General features: G+C 44.5%; 1 protein-coding gene across 1 annotated transcript in view; it reads left to right on the forward strand.

Annotated features, from left to right (window-relative positions):
* LOC310790097 (putative E3 ubiquitin-protein ligase MID2) overlaps positions 1–22,942 on the forward strand; it is a gene marked incomplete at its 5' end in the record, with an annotated part of 70,564 nt that overhangs the window by 4,914 nt on the left and 42,708 nt on the right. Inside the window, 4 exons of the mRNA XM_083651790.1 lie at positions 5,359–5,466; positions 15,134–15,282; positions 21,319–21,446; positions 22,693–22,836. Coding sequence (XP_083507916.1) covers positions 5,359–5,466; positions 15,134–15,282; positions 21,319–21,446; positions 22,693–22,836 — 529 coding nt within the window. The remainder of the gene's footprint in view (positions 1–5,358; positions 5,467–15,133; positions 15,283–21,318; positions 21,447–22,692; positions 22,837–22,942) is intronic.

A 22,942-nucleotide genomic window follows, 5' to 3' on the forward strand; every position in this document is an offset into this window, starting at 1 on the left:
TTTCATGCCAGCAGCAGCCGTTCTGTGTGCTTCCTTTCTGAAGCGGATGTGTCATTTGGAGCTGTGCAGTTGCAGTCTGGAACATTAAAGGATGCACAGTGATTGATTTGTACTTCTGCTCGAGGTTTCAGCAGCTTTCTGCTAACACAACGTCCCAGGAGCCTCCGCCATCATGCTTACATAATAGCACTTTGAAGGCGGGCACACTAGAGAAAACTCTCAACTCTGTAGATGTGGGGAAGTTCTTGATCTTAAGTTTGGAAGTGCCCTCCTATCAGCTTTTCAGATTTGCTGTCTCTCTCCCTCTCGCGCGCGCGGGTGCGCTCTCCCTCTCCCTCTCCCTCTCCCTCTCCCTCTCCCTCTCAGGAGGTCACTCGACTTAAGCTCAATTTATGCTTTGTCTGCCGACACTTTTGAAATGGTCGCCGACAGAAATGAGGACTTGAGTCGACACTTTCAAGTGTCGGCGAGCAGTGTCTGCTACCTAGTGAAATATCTAGTGTAGCTGACTACGTCACGATGTGTCGCGCAAGTCTGATTGGCACACTTGACTTCCTTGTTTTGGTTTTCACTCGATTGAAATGAATGAACGTGTCTCCGCTATTTTTATCAGCCTGTCCTTGATGTATGACTTCGTGAAAATCACAAAGAACGAGAGAGGAGGTGAGTTGTGTGTCGTTTATATGCGGCTGCAGCCAAGTACGTTACATCTTGCCTCCGAGGTGGTTTCACTATGCGTTCCTCTTCTCTTGGCTGTCTGCTTATAGCGTTCGAGTGTCACGTGACCGTTGAACCGAGGCGAACATTCACTGAAGTATAAATGCAACACCATGAGCGACACTTTATTTTTCGTCTGTGACCATGTGCTGAGCGACACTTTCTAATAAGTATAAATTAAGCTTTACTCTCAATTAACGGCGATATCAGCGGTCCCATGATGCACGTTTGCCTGCGGCTTTTGAACGAGGCCGCTCTTTACGGTGGCCTGGCTTAACGAACTCTATCTGTCTGTGGAGAAATTGCATCGAGGAAACGGAGCAGCCGTTTCCAACCCCTGGAGTTGCAGTTGCAACCTGGGAGGAAAGTAAATTAAGCGTATTACTGTACAAAGTTTGTGCGAGCGTGTGTGTATTAACACTAATGAATCAGTTAGTACAGTAATTAGCTGAGACCCGTCCAGCACTAAACTCAATTTAGAGCTAAATAACCTTTAGTATAATTTGTTTTCATGTATTTAAGCAGTACGTTTTATTTTGGTTGCTTTTTGTTTTGTTTGTTTTGAAGAGTGTTTCACATATATATATATTTAAAATAGGTAACTCACTGTTCCTTTAATTAAGGATTTGGGCTTGGGATCAATTTGACAATGATGCCACAATTGCACTCTATGGGTTATTTTTCATGTTTTCAAACAATGTAACGGGTATGGTATTTGATACTATACAATGTAACAGGTATGGTATTTGATACTATACAATGTAACAGGTATGGTATTTGATACTATACAATGTAACAGGTATGGTATTTGGTACTATAGGACGAATCACAGTGACATCGTATCTCAGTATTCACTTGGAGTGGTGCTGCCACCACAGTGTTTTCTGACTTCTCAGTATTCACTTGGAGTGCTGCTGCCACCACAGTGCCGTGACATTTTCTAAGGCTATCTCCTCATTTTGGGGGTTTTATGAGGTAATGTTCCATGAGACTCGCCGGCACGCTTAAATGTCAGCTGTGCAGTAGAGCACGAAAGAGTCTGTGCTGCAGCAGAGTGGGATTATATTATTATAAACTGCAGCAGAGTGGGATTAGATTATTATAAACTGCAGCAGAGTGGGAATAGATTATTATAAACTGCAGCAGAGTGGGAATAGATTATTATAAACAGGACGAATGTTTACGCTAATCCAAAAACCCTCCTGGCTAAATGTGTTTGCGATAATCCCAAATATAAGAAGTGATAAGTCCAGTTGGTTTGCTAAATATTGTAATCATGATTATTATCAACTGCTAGTCTTAAGGATTTTGCCAATACTTTCTGGAATCAACGAATGAACATGGACATGGTATTTTCAGTCCGTCCCCCCCTCCTCCAGGCCTACTCAATCTGTGTTTTCGGCGATTTTTGTGGCAGTTTTCACAGCAGGAGCAATTGGAAAGTCTCTAGAAATTAATCTGTTCTCTTCACATATTCACACAGCAGACATGTGCTTAAATTGGGGTTGTTGCTGTGATTTTGGTGCCCCTGATGGATCATGAGATGCTCTGTAGGTGACAGAGTTCTCGCTGGAGCTGTTTGTTTAGCGGGGAGCGCTTGATATGTCAGGAGGTGGTGGAGGCGGATTAATTATTATCCTACAGTCATAAGATGGCACTTAGATGGCAGCAGAATTAATAGTGCCTGTGTGTGTGTGTGTGTGTGTGTGATCTTTGTGGGGTGATGAGTGTGGAGCGAGGTTGAGGGGGTAAGTAGTTTGATAGTCTGCAGCATGACAGGACGGCACAACCCTGTGAAATTTAGGGATGGGAACAAATCAAAAGAAGATGAATCTATCTGCAGTGTTTCCACTTCATATAGCTGGAAGTTCAACATTTGCTGTGGGTATTACAATAGCATCACAATTCAATCAGTCGCTCATCTCACTCTCATATCACTCACAGTTTCATTAGATTTCATTGATAAGTTGCATGAACAAAATCCATAATTGAAAAACCAAAGAAACAAAATTCAGTGTAGTCAGTTGATCCAAGAGCTGGTGAAACAGTGTTTTAAGAAGTTATTGAGAATGATGTTAAAAGGAGCTGCAATGGAGATAATAAAGAGATAATTACAGTGGCAACAGAAATGTCCCTTTGTTAAATTCACAAAACAACTCTTCCCCGTTTCTCCAGCTTTTCACTCTTCTTTCATTCTTCTAAGAATGAAAGCATTAGGGCTGTCTGACACATTTAGCAATAATCGGCATCTCTCTCCATTGCCTAACTTTTACCTTCCAATATATTGCCATATGCCATAAGTCAGTCTAATACAAAGAATACTGCTAAAGGGCAGTTTAGAGTCCGGCGATTTATCATAGCCCGACGGGCATCGCTGAACGTGACATCCATTCCAGTATCGCTCGACGCTGATTTTGGACGCTGTCGCTCGTAAAAAGTAGAAACACCTAGGCGATAGGAGAACGCATCGCAGAGGCGCAGAGCAGGATGTGTTGTGATATTTTCACATGGATTAATGCCGGACGGACAGACAGAGAAGCTGCCAGTCAAGGTATAACGTTACCATTTTGATCGCAACATTACAAAACTGTCTATCTGCTTGCTAACATGCTGTATGATTATCCATGCTAACGATGTGGTAGCTGTTACTTACCATCTGTGTTGAGAATGTCCGCTTTCCAGGCATTTGCCTTTTTAACAGCATCTTCATAATCTGCCCGGTCATTAGCCCAAAGGCACGGGAACCGTGTCCTTGTGTTTATTAAGTTTTCAACAAATATATGATCTTCTTCCATTCTTAATTCAACTAGCTAGCTAACTAGTGGCTTCAGAAATTGCAGTAGGAGAGAAACAAATTATGGTTGTCATGACAACGAAGCTAACGGTGGGGTCAAAGTTGAATCCAGATGAAGTCTTGACGATGGTCGCAACGTTCATCACAACGATGGCATATTGCACGTCGCTGGAAGTATAAACATTTGTCGTTATCACCGACGATGGAATGTGATCATGGTCAGTCGCAACGACCATAAATCGCTGGACTCTAAACTGCCCTTAATACAGATGGATACCAGTGTGGTGTGTATTCTTCTCTGTGCTTGAAGGATGCAGATCAATTTCTGTCCACGGTCACAGAGCTGGTATGACTTCCCCCCTATATAATCTTTGGAGCAGCTTAAGACTGCCACACTAACTGAAGTCCTTCTCCGAATCAGAGCAGTGATAGGGTTTCTCCTCGCACTGGATTCTCTGCTGTATTATTTTCCAGTAGTCATCGCACTCGCTTGGTTTCTCCTGTGTGCATTGATCTGAAGTGGATCTGTCAGTCCTCTGATACTCTGAAGTGGATCTGTCAGTCCTCTGATACTCTGAAGTGAATCTGTCAGTCCTCTGATACTCTGAAGTGAATCTGTCAGTCCTCTGATACTCTGAAGTGGATCTGTCAGTCCTCTGATACTCTGAAGTGAATCTGTCAGTCCTCTGATACTCTGAAGTGAATCTGTCAGTCCTCTGATACTCTGAAGTGAATCTGTCAGTCCTCTGATACTCTGAAGTGGATCTGTCAGTCCTCTGATACTCTGAAGTGGATCTGTCAGTCCTCTGATACTCTGAAGTGGATCTGTCAGTCCTCTGATACTCTGAAGTGAATCTGTCAGTCCTCTGATACTCTGAAGTGAATCTGTCAGTCCTCTGATACTCTGAAGTTGCTCCTACAGACTCAATTGTAATGTTGTTTTTTTATGTTTTTTAAATGGCCGAGAAGATACACAAGTGAGGACTGAATGGGCATAGGTGGCCATGATTGAAGGAGGCCTGTATGGGAATTTAGCTATTAACCATTGGTGGGCCTTTTACATTGAATTTTGTTGACTCGGTGTTGTTTTAGGAATATTTCCCCACAGTCAGTGCAATGAAATGGCTCTCTACCATGCGGAAAGGATTTCCACAGTGCGATCAGTGGTGCACCGTCTGTCCGTAGTAAATCCACTTACACCGGGTCAAATCCCTGGACAGTGAATCCACACGTTTTCTCACCTGTCTGACCTGGCAGGTTAGCTTTTCTGCTCTCTTTGGTCCCTCTCTGCCCCCTGAGCAGCACGTACTGCAACCTCTGGGCTTTCCTTCTTCGTCTTCTTCTTCTTCTTCTTTTACATTTCAACCACCGCTTCAGAAGCTGTTTGGGTTTCAGAGGCTTTGGGATTGGATTTCAGAATTGGCAGATCTGTTGTCGTCGGCTTAATGTGTCGATTCAGCAAGCTTCCAGTATCAACTTCTTTTCTGCTCGTTGGCTCGTTGGATGCTGGCTGTTCACTTAGTGTTGGCATGAGATGGCAATGTGCAAATGAGCTGCCTTGGCAAAGTGTGGTCCTGAGGGGTGGATAAATCACACAATCTAATTGATATGGTGTCAGCAAATTCTGAAATTCTTCACAAAAGCCCTTGTTTTAGCTTTTTGAGAGGGATTTTTTTTCTCTCTCTCGAGTTAAAGGAGGATACAGACTTAGCCAAGCAAAAGACAGGCATAAGCCCTACCACTGTTTCCTAATCATAACAAGCCTATGAAAAGTCCTGCTACACATCACCCACATCGCAGCGTGTCCCCATCAGCATGTTTACATATCTACATGTCTCTCTGTGCAGGTGAACACGGCCATGCATGAAGCCAAGCTGGTGGAGGAGTGTGATGAGCTGGTGGAGATCATCCGTCAGAGGAAACAGATCATCGCCGTTAAGATCAAGGAGTCCAAGGTAAAGTATCCCCAGCATGCCGCTAAATGTCCCTAAAGGGCCTGGTTTGGCACTGAAATGAAAAATTGCCGTAGGCTACTATAGGCGTATTAATTCATTAAGTCATTGTCTGTTAAATCTTAATGATTTCTTTATGATGGACAGCATTGTTACTGTACTAGGCAATCCACTATCAATATTATGGTCTTTTACAGTCCACTGGTTGGTACTGTGCACTTCTCCCCAAATGTGGCCTATGAAGTCATGACCCATTGTGTTAGATTACATGATATCAAAGAAGTTAATTAAGAAGTTAATTAGAAAAGTAAAGAAAAAAGATAATCAACTGAGAAAACGGTGAAATGAGTCTAAATATGTTCTATGGTTTGTGTCTCTTACTTAAAACTGTAATCATAGTGTAATCATCTTGAGAGGCCTGACTAACAACACCGCATGGACTTATGTGAGACCTTAAGGTCCTGGAAGTATCCCACCGTCGGAATAATTTCTCTTTGACACTGCTGGTTGAGTAACAAAAAAGTATGGATACAGTTTATGTGGGAATGAACAAGAATAACAAATGTGGAATTGGGATGTAGGGACTTCCAGGAGCTCCTCTGACCATCACTTCACTCAAATAGACAAGCTCCAAAAAAGTTTTTCCTCCCATCAACACCAAACCAAACCATGCTCGGTATCATTTTGATGTAAAAACACGCGCGTCTCATTAGCCTAAATTATGCGCGGCTGCAACAGAGAAGAGCATCCCGGGGTCCTGACTAATGAAGATGCCCTACATTCATCCTGTTTGCCCAAATGAAAGAGAAACAGTGGTGGAGTACAACAGTCAGGGTGAGGGTGAGAGCAGCTGAATATACTGTATGTGTCTCTCCTTGTTGCAGTCGGGTCTGCCTCTGAAGCAGCTTGCTTGTTTACTCAAACACATATCACATGCAGGCTTTAGGAGAAACAGATAAGACAGAAATCTGAGCTGAGAGGAGGAGAGAGCGAGGGTGTGTGTGTGTGTGTGCGTGCGTGCGTGCGTGTGTGTGCGTGTGTGTGTGTGCGCCACATGCGCCTGCAGCCTGAGCAGCGAAACTGTGTCCTCTCCCACATGTTAAGCAGCCAGCCTGTATGTGGGAAGCATTTGAGATGACTGTCGCTGCCGCGAGAGGTCAAGGACTTACCTTACAGTTGTGTGTGTGTGTGTGTGTGTGTGTGTGTGTGTGTGTGTGTGTGTGTGTGTGTGTGTGTGTGTGTGCGTGCGTGCGTGCGCGTGTGTGTGTGCAGGTGGTACTTTCAGCAACCCATGTTAAGGGCTTGCCCAGGGGTGGGTACGAACCGCCGACCTTCGGCTTAGGGAGTCAAAGACACTAACCACTCCACCAAGAGAGCCAGCTCCCTTGGTGGAGCTGATTAACATGCCTTTATACTGGGGAGAGAGTTTAACCAATCCACTCGCTACCATACTGGACTCACGAGGAATCAACGCTGATTCACCTCGGTTACACGTGCGTGTCAGTGAGGCTTGGGCCGATGTTCACTAATATCGAATGTCGCAATATTTCCAGAATATCACGGTTTAAAATCGACAGACGCTCACCGACGGCCCAGACATTGCCAATGGCCGACAATCGGCTTGGTGTGTCAGGGGCTTTAGTTGTAAGTGCTTGGTGTGTCAGGGGCTTTAGTTATAATAATAAATAGTTTAAATAATAGACCTTATTCGATTGACGTCACTCACGTACGGGCACGCCTACCGCCGCCATGTTCTCGACATAACGCAGCAGCTCTTAAGTGACAGCCTATGTAAGAGCAGCGTTTATAGGAAGCTAGCCGCCGTTGGCGTTACCTGTATCGTTCCAATTGTGTTCGGATGGTGACCTGCGTTACACTGTAGTAATGACAGCAATAAAGTCCCCGTGGTTTGTTTCTATCTCTACCGTCCACAGACGTGAAGGGAGCGAGACGGAGGATACGTCAGCAGCACGGGAGATGTGTGGATAGTTAGGAGAGACAGGTGAAACTTTCTGACAGCTCCTCACAGCAAAGTCTGTTCACCTCGTTTTTTCTTTTGTTTATTATTACAGGCATTAACGGCAGCATACCATCAACAACTCTGGTGTTTTTATTGCTGTCATCACTATCGCTATTTTGTAATGGAACAGAAACGACAATAAGGCCGTTACTATAGTTGTCAGCTGCAGGACGGTATGTCAACAATATGGTGCTGTCCGGGGTTAGCGAATAAGGTCTATAGTTATTAGTTAATAAGTGCTTGTGGAAGATCTTCTGAAGCAGCAAAATAGTTGGCTTTAGAGATGAGAGCATAGCTGCCAACAAGGCTGTGAAACGGAAGGAGATTTTCTGGGGTAGCTCGGCAAAAGCACCGCCGCACTCCCCCACCCCACCACAAGGACTGGATCTGCCAGGTCCATCAAAACTCTGTCAGTGATGTGATGCTTTGTTCTGTTGATTTGTCTGCTGCCTTGTCCAAAAATGCTACCTTACTGTATCTAAAGGGGATACTTGTGGGTACTGTATCCATAGAACCCATTTTCATTCAGATATCTTGAGGTGAGAGGTCAAGGGGCCCCTTTGAAAATGGCCATGCCAGTTTTTCCCTCGCCAAAATTTAGCCAAAATTTGGAGGGTTATTTAGCCGCTGACAAGCTAGCATGACATGGTTGGTACTAATGGATGTCTTACTGTAGGTCATCTAGTTTCATTCATGATACCAGAAACTTCTCTCTGGCCCTCTTAAAGGGATAGTTCTGTTTGTTTGAAGTTGGGTCCTATGAGGTACTCTCATACAGTCAGTGTACTGGGTAAAGCACTCTGGACGCATCGTGCACCGAGATAGGAGAACTGCACTCCAGCTGCAACAGGCACAGAGAGCTGTCTGCTGAGTGTGAAGGGGGCCATGAGCAAAAATGTAAAAAACAACAGAAAGAATACATAAAATGCTTCCATACTGCTCACCTGGCATAATGCAAGTCTCCACAAGCCCTGAGATGCTAAGTTGACTTGAAAATATGTAATTTACACCCTGTTTTTTGCTAAAATCGTCACTATAGCAAGGTTGTACCCTAGTTGTTGTAATTTCAGCTGCTAGCTCCAGTGACGATTTCAGCTAAAAACAGGGTGTACATGACATCTTTTCAAGTCAACTTGGCATCTCAGGGCTTGTGGAGACTTGGATTATGCCAGGTGAGCAGTATGGAAGCATTTACGGTAATGTATTTTTTCTGTTGTTTTTTACGTTTTTGCTCATGGCCCCCTTCACACTCAGCAAACAGCTCTCTGTGCCTGCCGCAGCTGGAGTGCAGTTCTCCTATCTCGGTGCGCGATGCATCCAGAGTGCTTTACCCAGTGCACTGACTGTATGAGAGTACCTCATAGGACCCAACTTCAAACAAACAGAACTATCCCTTTAAGCCCGCTACAGCCTCTGAAAGACAGTCAACCTACAAATGTGCTACCTGTACTCAGAAACACCCATTTGATTTGTATCACTATGAAATCAGGAGATTATCAAGAGAATTTACCAATCGGGAGCACAGCAGGAGAAAGGGTTAAAACTAAGGAGACTCCGGAGTCAGGAGTGTTGGCAGGTATGGATGAGAGATTTCCAAACAGTGCGTGTGTGTGCGTGTGCGTGTGTGTGTGTGTGCGTGCGTGTGCGTGTGTGTGTGTGTGTGTGTGCGTGTGTGCGTGCGTGCGTGCGTGCGTGTGCGCGCGCGCGCGTGTGTGTGTGTGTGGGATGGTCTTGTAGAGGGGAGGGGACTGAAACGCAGCAGAGGAGAGTAAAGGGACTCACGCAGCGAGAGGAGCGCTCCATTGATGTCAACTCGCAGGCGATGTGTTAATATTTGAGGCTGTTTGAAGGGTCAAGGAAGATAAATCAAGTGCACCTTGAGGCATTCATGGCAGCTGTGTTCAAATAGATGGAGGGAGGAGAGGAGGAGAGCGGAGAGATAAGGAGGGAAGGTTTACTTTGTGACAGTGGAGGAGAGGGAGTGAAGTGAAGGGGAGGAGAGGAGAGCAGGATGACGAGAGAAGGCTGCAGCTGTCAACCAAAGAACCAAGATTTGAGAAGAAGAGGAAAAGGCCTCATCACAGGAATGTCAATGGAAGGGGAAAAGAAAGGTAGTAGGGATGGAATGCACAATAATGCCGATATTTTCCAACAGTCTGTTGGAAACAGTTGTGCAGATGCTCTCACATGCTCATGCTCTCTCTATCTCTCTCTCTCTCTCTCTCTCTCTCTCTCTCTCTCTCTCTCTCTCTCTGGTCAACAACCTGCTCAAATGTCATTTACAGTCACAACAGATTATGGTTGACTTAGTTGAAGGGTGGCAACAAGATTTCTATTGAAAAGTGGCTGTGGCTCAGAGTGGCCTGTAGGCATATGGGCAGCAGAAAGGGAAGTGCACATTAGATGCTGTTTTGATGCTCGGAGCACTTTTGATGAGAAGCTGTCCACCGAGTGCCACCCAGTGTTTTTTGTCTATCTTTCTTCCAATTTATATAATACCAGTCCTGCCAGCAAAACTGCTAAAAGTCTGTATGGTTATCATTTGAGTATGTGGGCGATGTTTCAAGTTCTGTGTTTGGCCACAGCTATGCTGTTTTACGTGCGATCGGGCTGAAACCTTCAGGGTGTGTAAAGGGGACCCATATGGGTGACCTGACGGAGCTGGATTCTTTAATTCGGCTAATTAGCTAATGATGTGATGTCATCAGTGATGATGTCAAAAGTGATGTCATAAGGGCACACGCACGTCACACACACACACACACAAAGAGGCATTGTGCACAAGGAGGCATTGTGACAAGCCTGATCCGTGATGTCATAGGGCGGCACACACACTTATGATGTCATCAGTGATATCATAATGGGGCACACACACACACACACACACAAGGAGGCATTGTGACATCACTGATGCAATAACATTTAGTGAGCAACACTATAGGGCAGGTGAGGCCACGCAGCAGCTGAGCTACGGGCGAGGCCGCGCAGCTGTAAGTTCTTTAGAAGCACTTACAGTATAAAGATTTAAAAGCACTTAGGATGATGCGATGGGTTTGAAAGTATGCTGCTCTCAGAAAGTGAAGCAGCTGTGCTTTGGTGTTTGCTATTTGAAACTGATTTAATTTCCTTCATGGTGGATCCTGAGAAGGCTTTTGTGTTGCACTGTGCACTCACCTTTCCCTTGACAGTCTGCAGCCTGTGCTCACCTCTCTTCCAGCCTGACAGTCTGCAGCCTGTGCTCGCCTCTCTCCCAGCCAGACAGTCTGCAGCTTGTGCTCACCTCTCTCCCAGTCTGACAGTCTGCAGCCTGTGCTCACCTCTCTCCCAGGCTGACAGTCTACAGCCTGTGCTCACCTCTCTTCCAGTCTGACAGTCTGCAGCCTGTGATCTCCTCTCTCCCAGCCTGACAGTCTGCAGCCTGTGCTCTCCTCTCTCCCAGCCTGACAGTCTACAGCCTGTGCTCACCTCTCTCCCAGCCTGACAGTCTACAGCCTGTGCTCGCCTCTCTCCCAGCCTGACAGTCTGCAGCCTGTGCTCTCCTCTCTCCCAGCCTGACAGTCTACAGCCTGTGCTCACCTCTCTCCCAGGCTGACAGTCTACAGCCTGTGCTCACCTCTCTTCCAGTCTGACAGTCTGCAGCCTGTGCTCGCCTCTCTCCCAGCCTGACAGTCTGCAGCCTGTGCTCTCCTCTCTCCCAGCCTGACAGTCTACAGCCTGTGCTCACCTCTCTCCCAGGCTGACAGTCTACAGCCTGTGCTCACCTCTCTTCCAGTCTGACAGTCTGCAGCCTGTGCTCTCCTCTCTCCCAGCCTGACAGTCTGCAGCCTGTGCTCACCTCTCTCCCAGGCTGACAGTCTACAGCCTGTGCTCACCTCTCTTCCAGTCTGACAGTCTGCAGCCTGTGCTCACCTCTCTTCCAGTCTGACAGTCTGCAGCCTGTGCTCACCTCTCTTCCAGTCTGACAGTCTGCAGCCTGTGCTCGCCTCTCTCCCAGCCTGACAGTCTGCAGCCTGTGCTCACCTCTCTCCCAGGCTGACAGTCTACAGCCTGTGCTCACCTCTCTTCCAGTCTGACAGTCTGCAGCCTGTGCTCGCCTCTCTCCCAGTCTGACAGTCTGCAGCCTGTGCTCTCCTCTCTCCCAGCCTGACAGTCTGCAGCCTGTGCTCACCTCTCTTCCAGTCTGACAGTCTGCAGCCTGTGATCTCCTCTCTCCCAGCCAGGGACGGAGCTCCACTTAACTCATTACATTTGTATAATCAGGAGGATGTGAGCGGTAATGGAGATAAATAGATTACTTTGGCTTCAAATGAGGAGAGAACAGCCTCCTTATGCTCAAGCGGAAACAATATTACAGCACATCTATAGACAAATTACAGTCAAAAGGCAGCTGCATCAGAATACTCTGGCTGCCTTCATGCCTGTTTGTCTGTGTTGGATTTGTACATTAGGGGTCAAGGGTCAACTGCAACAGAGACAGACAGAAAGATGATCAGAATTCTCTAGGTAGGACCGCCATAACATCGCATTTGCATAATCTGGTCAACTGTGCCAGCTGTGCATGGCAAAAACAAGCACAGCTTCCCACAGCGATAACATGCAGTACTGCTGCCCTGAAGACGAGAAGAGGAAGATGGGACTTGTGTAAAACTTTGCAGCCAAGGTGCGAATGAAAGATTCATGATCAGAGTAAAAATGTTCAATTCACTTTTTAATAATTGGAGACCGCTTCACCGCTCAATAAAGAACAGACATGATTTGAAGAAAATTACTTTTCTCGTGTTGTAAAACTGTAGCAAAGTGTGATCGCCTACTGGCCAGGTATAGAAGATGGAAGTGAAGTGATGTGAGAGAAACATGCCCTTGCTGGGTCTGCATCCCCAAACCATAAGCCACATTTAAACATGTAACAAACCATAAGCCACATTTAAACATGTAACAAACCATAAGCCACATTTAAACATGTAACAAACCATAAGCCACATTTAAACATGTAACAAACCATAAGCCACATTTAAACATGTAACAAACCATAAGCCACATTTAAACATGTAACAAACCATAAGCCACATTTAAACATGTAACAAACCATAAGGGCTAATGTACACCGCCTCCAGAACAGATGCGGTACGGCTCCGGTACGGCTGTGAACAGACCCACACTCATGTCATCTGTCAGACGTATGCGGGATCCGACAAAAATAGAACATGTGCGTAATTTTTCCGTATCGCATGTATCACCCATCAATTAACATGGGCGAGAGTCGATCCGTCAGTTTTGCCGGATCCGCAATGCACCCGTAAGGCAACTGGTGTACATTGCCTGTAAGCCACATTTAAACATGTAACAAACCATAAGCCACATTTAAACATGTAATAAACCATAAGCCACATTTAAACATGTAACAAACCATAAGCCACATTTAAACATGTAACAAACCATAAGCCACATTTAAACATGTAGCAAACATCTTACTTATTTAACCACGATTCAACGTTTTCATCTGGGCATGTACACCCAGCAAAGGCATTTAGCCTTTCCTGTTTGTGGAGGGCAAAAATGGCGACTGTATCTTCTTCTGTGTTAGTTTCCTACAGGCTGTATTAATGAGACTGGCAAACCTGCACAGATGTGTTGTGCTGGAACATGTGATATTTGTGGGAGCAGCAAGGCAGCGCCTGACAGAGACAATGAAGAGAGATGGAGAGAGAGAGATAAAAACAATGAAACTGTGTGATGGGCTGGGTCGGGCGAGAGCAGCGCATCCTGCAAATGACAGTGGAGTTTCCAGTGTCTCTCGCTCTTTCTCACACACACACACACACACACACACACACACACACACACACACACACTGTACAGTATTTAACCCACAATAGCATTCCTTTCTTTCTCTGTGTTATCTCATGATAGCAGAGGACAATAGGGGTATGCTCACATCTCCCCTCTTCTGTTGTGCAACACATCCACAACAAGGTCAATGTAAGAATGAGGAGCCAATCAGATGTCTCCTTCTGTGACCCCGTGACCTCAGCTCTGTCCTCTCTGCTCCCTGGCACTGTCTGTGTGTGTCCTTGCACTGTGTCTACTGTCTGCGGCACATTTCCGGCATACGTGCCTGTGTGTGCGATCTGCGATGTTACTGTCTTGTAGGATTCAAGTGTCAGCAGCACAAGTATAAAACATGGAATAATAGTGACTTGTAAGGACTGTGTTCCAGGTGTCATCAGGAAGAGTTTCATTTGTGTGTCTAGTATCGATCCAAGGTGCTAGTTTTGAGTTGTTGTTGTTGTTGTTGTTGTTGTGTGTTGTTGTTCTATGATATAGGCTGGCTAGGCTGCCGTGCATCACCCAGGTGGGTGCTACACATCGGTGGTGGATGAGTTGAGTTCCCTCCCCTGATATGTGAAGCGCTTTGAGTGTCTTGAAAGGCGCTATATAAATCCAATCAATTATTATTATTATATAAGAACTTGATCCACGGATAGTCTGCACATTGAATTTGCTTACAAAGGAATTAGAGGTAAAAACCGTTAAAGCTTACCTGGGATCAGCGTCTTCTAACAGGCATCATGTAGGGAGAAATGGCAAAGCTGACATCTGAATTCTATTTTGTCAAACAATTTAAGAGGAAGCGCTCAACACATGGCTAGGTTTGTTATTGTTCTCACAATGATAAATTCCCCATATAAATGAGAAATTAACTCTCTGGAACATGTTGGAGAAGTGTTTTGGAGGTATTTGGGACAAAGATACATCAATTTTTCAATTCAGAATTTCTGCCAAGGATTTATCACAGGCAAAACAGAAAGTCATTTCAAGCCATGGTGAACTATCAGGGACAACTTTTCCTGTTTCCATGGGAAGTGAAGGTGGTGGGTGATGGAAGCTGTTTCCATGGGAAGTAGGGATGTTAATGATTAATCGACAATCGATTAATCGATCGTTAAGAATTTGATCGATCAAACTATATGTTAACCGATTCATCGACAATGTAGGCTATGTGCTATTTTCTCATTTTTATCTTCTTTGCTGAAATGATTTAACACCACAAGGGCGAAATTTAACTTTCACTGCTCATACAGAGGAAGAAGAAGAAAGCCAAGCTAGCAGACAGAAAGTCCAGTGTGGGAGAATTACACCCAAAAAGACAACAGTAATCATTGTAAATATTGTAATACAATGTTGAAATATGTCACATCCACAAGCACAATGACAGCTAATGCAGGAAGTTTAGTTTGTTGATCAACTTGTTGGGTAGGTCTAAAGACAGGTGTAAAACCCTCCATTTTGTATTTTCTATTTTGTATGTCAAAAGCAGTTTTTTAATATAATGATTAACCGATTAATTGATCGTTAACATGGCAAATTAATCAATTAAGGAAATAGATACAAATAGGTGGTGGGCGATGGAAGACTGTGTGTAGCTATAAATCACAGTGTGGTGGATGAACACATTGTTGCTCACCTGAAATCGTTTGTAAATTAATCAATGTCCCAAAAACATATTCCTTTAAGGGTGTGGTTAGGAGGCGTTAGTCAGTGGGGTGTCGTCACTAACGTCACAACTCAACATGTATGTGTGAATAAGTCAGTCAGTGGGGTGTCGTCACTAACGTCACAACTCAACATGTATGTGTGTCTTGTCTGTAGGTGATGAAGCTGCGTAAGCTGGCCCAGCAGATCGCCAACTGCCGGCAGTGTCTGGAGCGCTCCAGCGCCCTCATCACACAGGCCGAGCACAGCCTGAAGGAGAACGACCACGCCCGCTTCCTCCAGACCGCCCGCAATGTGGCCGAGAGGTACGCCATGGACACACACACACACACACACACACACAGACACACACACACACACACACACAAACACACACACACACACAGGCTTGCAATTCATTCATTTCAGGGGCAAGGCCATCTGTCCATATGCCAGGACACAAAGGCCACTGAGTGAAAAAAGAGGGTTTGGAGCCTACAAATAAATAACTTGATGTTCATGAAGGAAAAAACATGAATGACAAAACATCAATTATTGTATTCACTTTTTATTATTATTATTATCAATAAAATAAAATATCAATAAAAATCAAATAAAAAATCAATAAAAACACAAACATTTCTCGTCATCATATTAGAGTATACCTCCTATGGCATAGAGCATCCGTTCAATCTTCTATATAAAACAAATTTCAAAATAAAACACCCTGATGAAATTCTGTGAAATTCCTACCCTGATACACACAGATACAGGCACACACAGAGGAGGGAGTAGCAATGGAGCAGACAGTAAACACACCAACACTGAGATTTCATCCATCTTTTTAAAGCTGACAGAAATCTTTCTCACAAATTCATCATAGTAAGCTGTATCTGAGTGAAGTTATATTATTTTATATTATATTATATTATATTATATTATATTATATTATATTATATTATATTAAATGTAATATACATGTGGACAGGTGCACAGTGGTCCGCCATCAGGGAATGTGCTGTTTGTAACGAATGGTCAAACTGGGCTCCACTCTGTAACCATTGAGTCGTCATAAATCTACATGTCAGAGGCATCTTATCACGTGACCCCTGGCCTCTTATCACATGACCCCAGATAGTCTGTATCTGTGGACGTTCTACACGGAGACACAACATATATATATATATGTATATGGCCTTAACTCTGAACCTTCTTTTCCCAATGGCAGCACATTTTCATCATGCTTTGAAAGATATTTATAGGGATAGTTGAAATGTTTTAAAGTCTACTATTTGCTACTATTTTGCTACTTACCAATGATGAGTTCTTCCTCAGCACAACCCATGCTGTTCCTCATATTACTGTAGCTCTGGAAGGTTGGGCAAAATGGATGGAAGGTCAATGGGGTCACGCTCCTGTACTGTATGTACAAGCTGAGTGAAGCTCACTGAAATGTACTTTGTGTGTGTGTGTGTGTGTGTGTGTGTGTGTGTGTGTGTGTGTGTGTGTGTGTGTGTGTGCACTGTGGATGACATTTTAGTGAGCCTCGGTCAGCTTGTACATACAGGAGCGTCACCCCGTTCACCTTGCATTCCTTTTTGCCCAGCTTTCCAGAGCTACTATGAGGAACAGCATAGATTGTGCTGAGAAAGAACTCTACCAATTAATGTCATCATTGGTAAGTAGCAAATAGGGTGAGACTTTAAAAAACATGTGAACTATCCCTTTAAGACCAGCTCAAACTCATTTCCAAGCTCAAACTCAAGTCAAACTCATTCTCTTTGAAGATCTGCTGTGGCATCAAGCTGTGTGTACTTCTTTCTCTTGCAAGTCCTTATCAGCTCAGTCGTGTGTGTGTGTGTGTGTGTGTGTGTGTGGGAGGGAGGGAGGGAGGGAGGGAGGGATGGAGGGTGAGTGAGTGAGTGAGTGAGTGAGTGAGTGAGTGAGTGAGTGAGTTATTCGTCTGACTCCAGTTGGGTTTGGCCGTGGTTAGGCGTAGCGGTGTTAGATCTACACTCTACTGACTGCACTTTTCTAGTTAAAAATATATTCAAGTAAGATGAATCTCTGACTCCAGAACATTTTTCTTCATCAATAGTGTTTTAGAGAATGAATAAACCAGAATAAGTTCATTTTGTTTCTCAAAACTGATTTGATTATGTTGGTGGTTGTTTGCCATTAGGCCTTAGAACTAACGATTTCCCCCCTAAAATGGAATCTTCTAGCCATTATTTTTTAGATTAATTGATTAATCAGTCTATAAAATGTCAAAAACAGTATGACCAGCAGCCAAGTATTCAGATTACAGTTAATGATTTTTGACTATACAGCATAAGTTCTTGTCAGCATAATCAGACAATCCTCTCTCTTCTCTCTCTCTCTCTCTCTCTCTCTCTCTCTCTCTCTCTCTCTCTCTCTCTCTCTCTCTCTCTCTCTCTCTCTCTCGCTGTTGAGATATCAGGCTGGTGCTAAATATCACCAGCCTCTGCTTTATAGTCGACCCCTTCCCCTGCTACCTCACCGCTCCCTCCCTCCCTCCCTCCATCCATCCCTCCCACTCACCCACTGCAAGCTGCCAGCTTCCTCAGTCCATCTCCCCCGTCCAGTCTCCACTGAGAGACTTTCAGCCTCAACAGCTGGAAGGACAGTCTGTGCAAATTCTGCAGCTAGTGTAGCTTATTTATATATATATATATATATATATATATATATATATATATATATATATATATATATATATATATACATACATATACACACATACTACACATACTGTAGATATACAATCAATCAATCAAACCTTTATTTAACCAGAAAATAAAAATCCATTGAGACCGAGGTCTCTTTTTCAAGGGTGATCTGGCCAAGAAGGCAAAAGCACGTTTCACGTCGTACAAAATACACAAGTACAAATACATATACAAAAATTTCTGTCATTTGACCACCATCCACTCAAAATGGAGAAAATTTAAGACAAATAGAAATGATCTAAAAGACCAATGCAATAAAACAGTACAATCAAAAGCATGCCTCATCAACATGAGAGACAGCTAGTAAAAAGTCAAGAAGAGAGTGCTACACCTCAAAGCAGGAGCAGCAGGTGGCAAGGACCTCAGCTAGTTTTTGTTTAAAACTATATAAAGAGACCAGAGAGGCAAGTTTAAGGCGGGTTTGAAGGTCATTCCAAGACCAAGGGCCAAAGTAAAAAAGAGATCTCCTGCTTACATCAGTCCGCGCGGGTGGCACTCTAAAGCGCACCCAAGCGCTGGATCTGAGATTCACAGAACTCTGAATCAGTACGAACTTAGAGCAGATGTAGGGTGGAAGCTTGTCAAGAATAGCCTTATAAATAAAGATGTACCAGTGTTGCAACCTGCGTGTAGCAAGTGAGGACCAAGCAACCAAAGAGTAGAGCGTGCAGTGGTGCGTCCTATATGCTGAGTTAGTAATAAATCTCAGAGCAGCATGGTAGAGAGGGTCAAGCTTAGCCAGGGCAGTGGGACAAGCAAATCTATAGACTATGTCACCATAGTCCAGCTGTGACAGAAATAAGGCCGTAACCAGCTGTTGGCGGGAGGAGGGAGAAAAACACGCTTTTACTCTGTAAAAGAAACCAATTGTGAATTTGAGTTTCTTGACTAGGACATCGATATGGTGTTTAAAATCCAGGTTCTTGTCCAGCCAGATGCCGAGATACTTATAGGTCTCAATAAACTCAATGGGGGTACCTTCAAGGGTGGAAATAGAAGGAGAAGCAACAACCGAAGACTTAATTGGAGCAAATACTATACCCTTAGTTTTACTTCCGTTCAACAACAGTTTAGATTTAAGGAGAGCATGCTGCAGAGAGTCAAAATCAGACTGTAGAGTTGCAACAGCAGCGTCAAGAGAAGGAGCACAGGAATATAGAACGGTGTCATCTGCATATATGTGATACAGGGAGTGGTTAGACAGATGATCGCAGATATTATTTATATACAAAAGAAAAAGAAGCGGTCCCAAAATCGAACCCTGTGGGACCCCCTTTTCTAAAGTAATTGGATCAGAAATTATATCACCAAACCTGACACACTGTGTGCGTTCAAGAAGATAGCTCCTAAACCAAGCAACCACATTTTGACCAAAACCTACCTTTGAGAGGGCATTGAGCAGAATGTGGTGGTCAACCGTGTCGAATGCTTTAGACAGGTCAATAAACAAAGCAACACAAAATAACTTTTTGTCAGTAGCGGCCTTAATGTCGTCTAAGACTTTCAGGCACGCGGTCACAGTACTATGCTTGGTTCTGAAACCGGACTGCATAGGATTCAGGATGCCGTGAGTATCAAGAAAGAATCTTAGTTGGGTGGATACTAACGACTCCAAGATTTTTGCTAGGGCAGAAAGAATAGAAATAGGTCGATAATTGTTTAGCTCGGAGGGGTCACCTGCTTTCAAAAGAGGCGAGACGAAAGCTTGTTTCCAAATATCAGGCCACTTTTCTTCGGAAACAGTCAGGTTAAACAAATCAGTCAAAGGTTGAGCTATGATCAGAGCTGCAACTTTTAAGAAGTAGGGGTTGATACCATCTGGGCCAGCTGCCTTTTTTGGGTCTAAAGTTTGCAAGGCATGCAAAACATCAGACACAAGAAAAGGAGAGAAATCAAAATTAGGCAGATTTGAGTTGGGCTCAGAGGAGTTAACACATTCAGTGCCAAGGACGTCTGTGGACGTCCTAAAAAAAAGTAACGAGGAGTGCCAAGGACGTCTGTGGACGTCCTAAAATCATAATTCATATTATTCCATAATTCTGCTGTTTAAGGTCGTACCTAGCCAGTGAGCATGAATCCCTTCAAGGGATCACACGGCGCCACCTTAAACATCGTCACAGGAGCTGCTCCACCCACCTCAGATCCTTTACTTTGTACAGGAGACAGCGGAGAAAGTGGAAACCGATGCATGCTTTCTGCCAGCGCCGTATATATTGCTCTGCCTACAGCGGAGAGTGGGCTCGGCTGCATCCGCGCTCACAACTGAGCTCTTATGCTTCTATCTATCTCCACACGATTTCCTAGAAAGGCAGCATCCGAAGCCGAACGGCCATGCCTTTTCGTTCAGTCGCGTTTGCCCATCAAGGAAATGATGCGCGCTGGGATCTGTCCGGGGCAAAAACGAGAAAACAAACTGTGCGTGTGGGAGGAGCCCGCAGCTCAGAGGTGGAGAGGGGAGAGGGGGGAGGGAGGGAGGGGGGGGGGGGGGGGGGGGGGAGAGGTGTGTGTGTCACACAGGCTTCACAGAAACCACACCACACGCCACCACATCAGAAAACACCAGCCAGAGTCAGTGAATGTGGTCGAAATTAGAGTGCAAAAGGTATTCATAAAAGGGCCTATAACTTGGAAAGTAAAAAAAAACGACAGAAAACCATTGAAAGTGCACTTTTTTGAGAGGCTGTAATTTCATAATGGAACTGTCTAGAAACAAAATTTCTTCTTTGGAAGAAGCAGGAGTGTTCAATCTTTCATTAAAGTCCAGCCCCGTTAATATAGCCATAATAGAAAAAATTCTATAGCTGTTTTCAACTGAATGGAAGTGAATCTGGCACAGGCTCCAGACAATTTTACTGAAGCGCTGTGGCACTGAATGTGTTAATGCTTGGCCGTGAATCAGGATGCAGATCATCAAACATATGCCCAGCTTTTTTAAAGTGAGAATTAAACACATTCGACATTTGCATCTATCTACAGTGTATATACTGTAGATATATACAGTGTATATGCACTGTGGCCCTGCCTCTGCTGTTTTCCAGCAGCACCTGGACAGGCTCTTAAGTGAGGGACCGGTCTCACTTGACTGAGGATCAGATGTCTTGTGGACTCGCTCTGCTCTGCAGCCTGGCTGCTGCCACACACTGCTCATTGTTGCCCCAAGCAGGAGTTTCCACCAAGCTGTCCCGCACAAGCCATGGAATCTGTGTGTGTGTGTGTGTGTGTGTGTGTGTGTGTGTGTGTTTTGATAGTTCTCTGGGTTTGCAGACAGCGTTACAGACACATTTGTATTATTATTACGATTGTTTTGTTGAAAGATAAGACAGCTGTCATCCCTTTCTGTTTTTATCCTGCATGATCTCATTTTGGTATATCATATCATGAGACAGTAACCTCCACAATGATGTTAAATTATGTTATCTCTGCCTCTCTCTCTCTCTCTCTCTCTCTCTCTCACCTTTTCACTTCTCACCTTGTCACCTTTCATCTTTCCCACTCCACCTTCTTTCCTGCGGTCTTTTCTTCTTGTGGCTCTGACCTCTCCCTGACCTCTCCATGACCTCTCCACCTTTCTCTTGGCTCTTCCTTTCCACAACCACGCCCTCCCCTCTGCAGGGTTGCCATGGCAACGGCCTCCTCCCAGGTGCTGATCCCTGACGTGAACCTGAACGATGCGTTCGACAACTTCGCCCTGGACTTCTCCCGCGAGAAGAAGATTCTGGAAGGACTAGATTACCTAACAGGTACGAGCTGCATCTGTCAGCAAAGGTGTCATTGATCCGTCTTAGCACGGGCAGCTGCTGTGTGTGGAGATCACTGCTGTCCATCAGGAAGCTTGTAACTCTAACATTGGTTAACATCATGTCCTCTGAAAAATGCATTCAAGCCCATTTATTTTTTAGTTTGTGCAAAGTTGACAGGTTGGACAATACAAGGTTTTTAGCACACAGCTGCAGTATGTATCTGCACTGATGCAAAATATAGACTTTACTATTAGCATCAGCATGGCTTACAAATGTACAGCAGCCACCAGCGTATAGAATAATAGGAATAGAAAGCAATTTTTTTCTAATTCATCACTCCCATGGGGCAGTGGTGCATTTAGAAATGTACTTTAAGCACCCCCAGAGTCCACAAAAGCCACCCCGTGTTATATAGGCTAAATACCGTGCTAATCTTGAGGTGACATTTGTTTCTTGCTAAGAGATGTGTTCCACATTGTCTCAGCTAAGAGGAACTGAAGCGCTGAACACGTTAATGTTTATTTTATTTTATTTTATTTTAGTAAAGCTGCATTCAGCGATCTTTTTGTGTTCAAATGAGTGTTAAATGGCTCTATATTCTGACAGCAATCACTGAAATAGAGTGTTTGGTCAGTGACTTGAAACCCCCAACCCCCCTCCTCTATCTCTCTCCTTTAGTCCTGCAGGCAGGGCGGGCGTATCTCTGCAACCGTAACGCATAGAGACTCACGGATGGCGGCATTGGATTCGGAGTGAAAAAATACATATAGTCCTTTATAATCATCACGATTGGACCTTCCCTTTCTCAGAAAATGTCAACTTTTCTCTGATTGGATGAAAACTGGCGCCGACCTCAAACTATCCAATCGCTTACCTACTGTTAACACATGAGCAGATAAAAGCACAGAAACACAGATATAATACAACAATGACATAAGCCCTACTCTATAACACAGGCAAAAGCACATAAGCTACAAAAACAAACAAACAATGACATAACCACTTTTCCAGATGATGATAGCAGTTTGATTGTCCAGTAACCACTGTTTTATAGATATGGAGAAAGAGTTGAGAGATGTGATTTTCCTTAGCTCTGTGGGTATAGTGTTCCAGACAGGTATGTGTTTGATAGGAAACTGCCCAAAAGTATGTTTTCTATATGTGGTATTTTACAATCCCCTCTGGTAGAAGCTGTGCGTTTTCATTTAGTGTTGTGTTGTCCCGCTCCTGTGTTGTCCCGCTCCAGCTCCCAGCCCGCCGTCCATAAGGGACGAGCTGTGCACCGCCTCCCACGACACCATCACCGTCCACTGGACGTCCGAGGACGAGTTCACCGTCACCTCCTACGAGCTGCAGTACACCATCTACACCGGACAGACCACCTTCATCAGTGAGTCACACACACACACACACACACACACGCACGCACGCACACACACACGTCACACACACGCACACGTCACACGCACAAACACACACACACACACACGTCACAC

The sequence above is a fragment of the Poromitra crassiceps genome (assembly GCF_964638095.1).
Source record: "Poromitra crassiceps genome assembly, chromosome: 15".
Lineage (NCBI taxonomy): Eukaryota > Metazoa > Chordata > Actinopteri > Beryciformes > Melamphaidae > Poromitra > Poromitra crassiceps.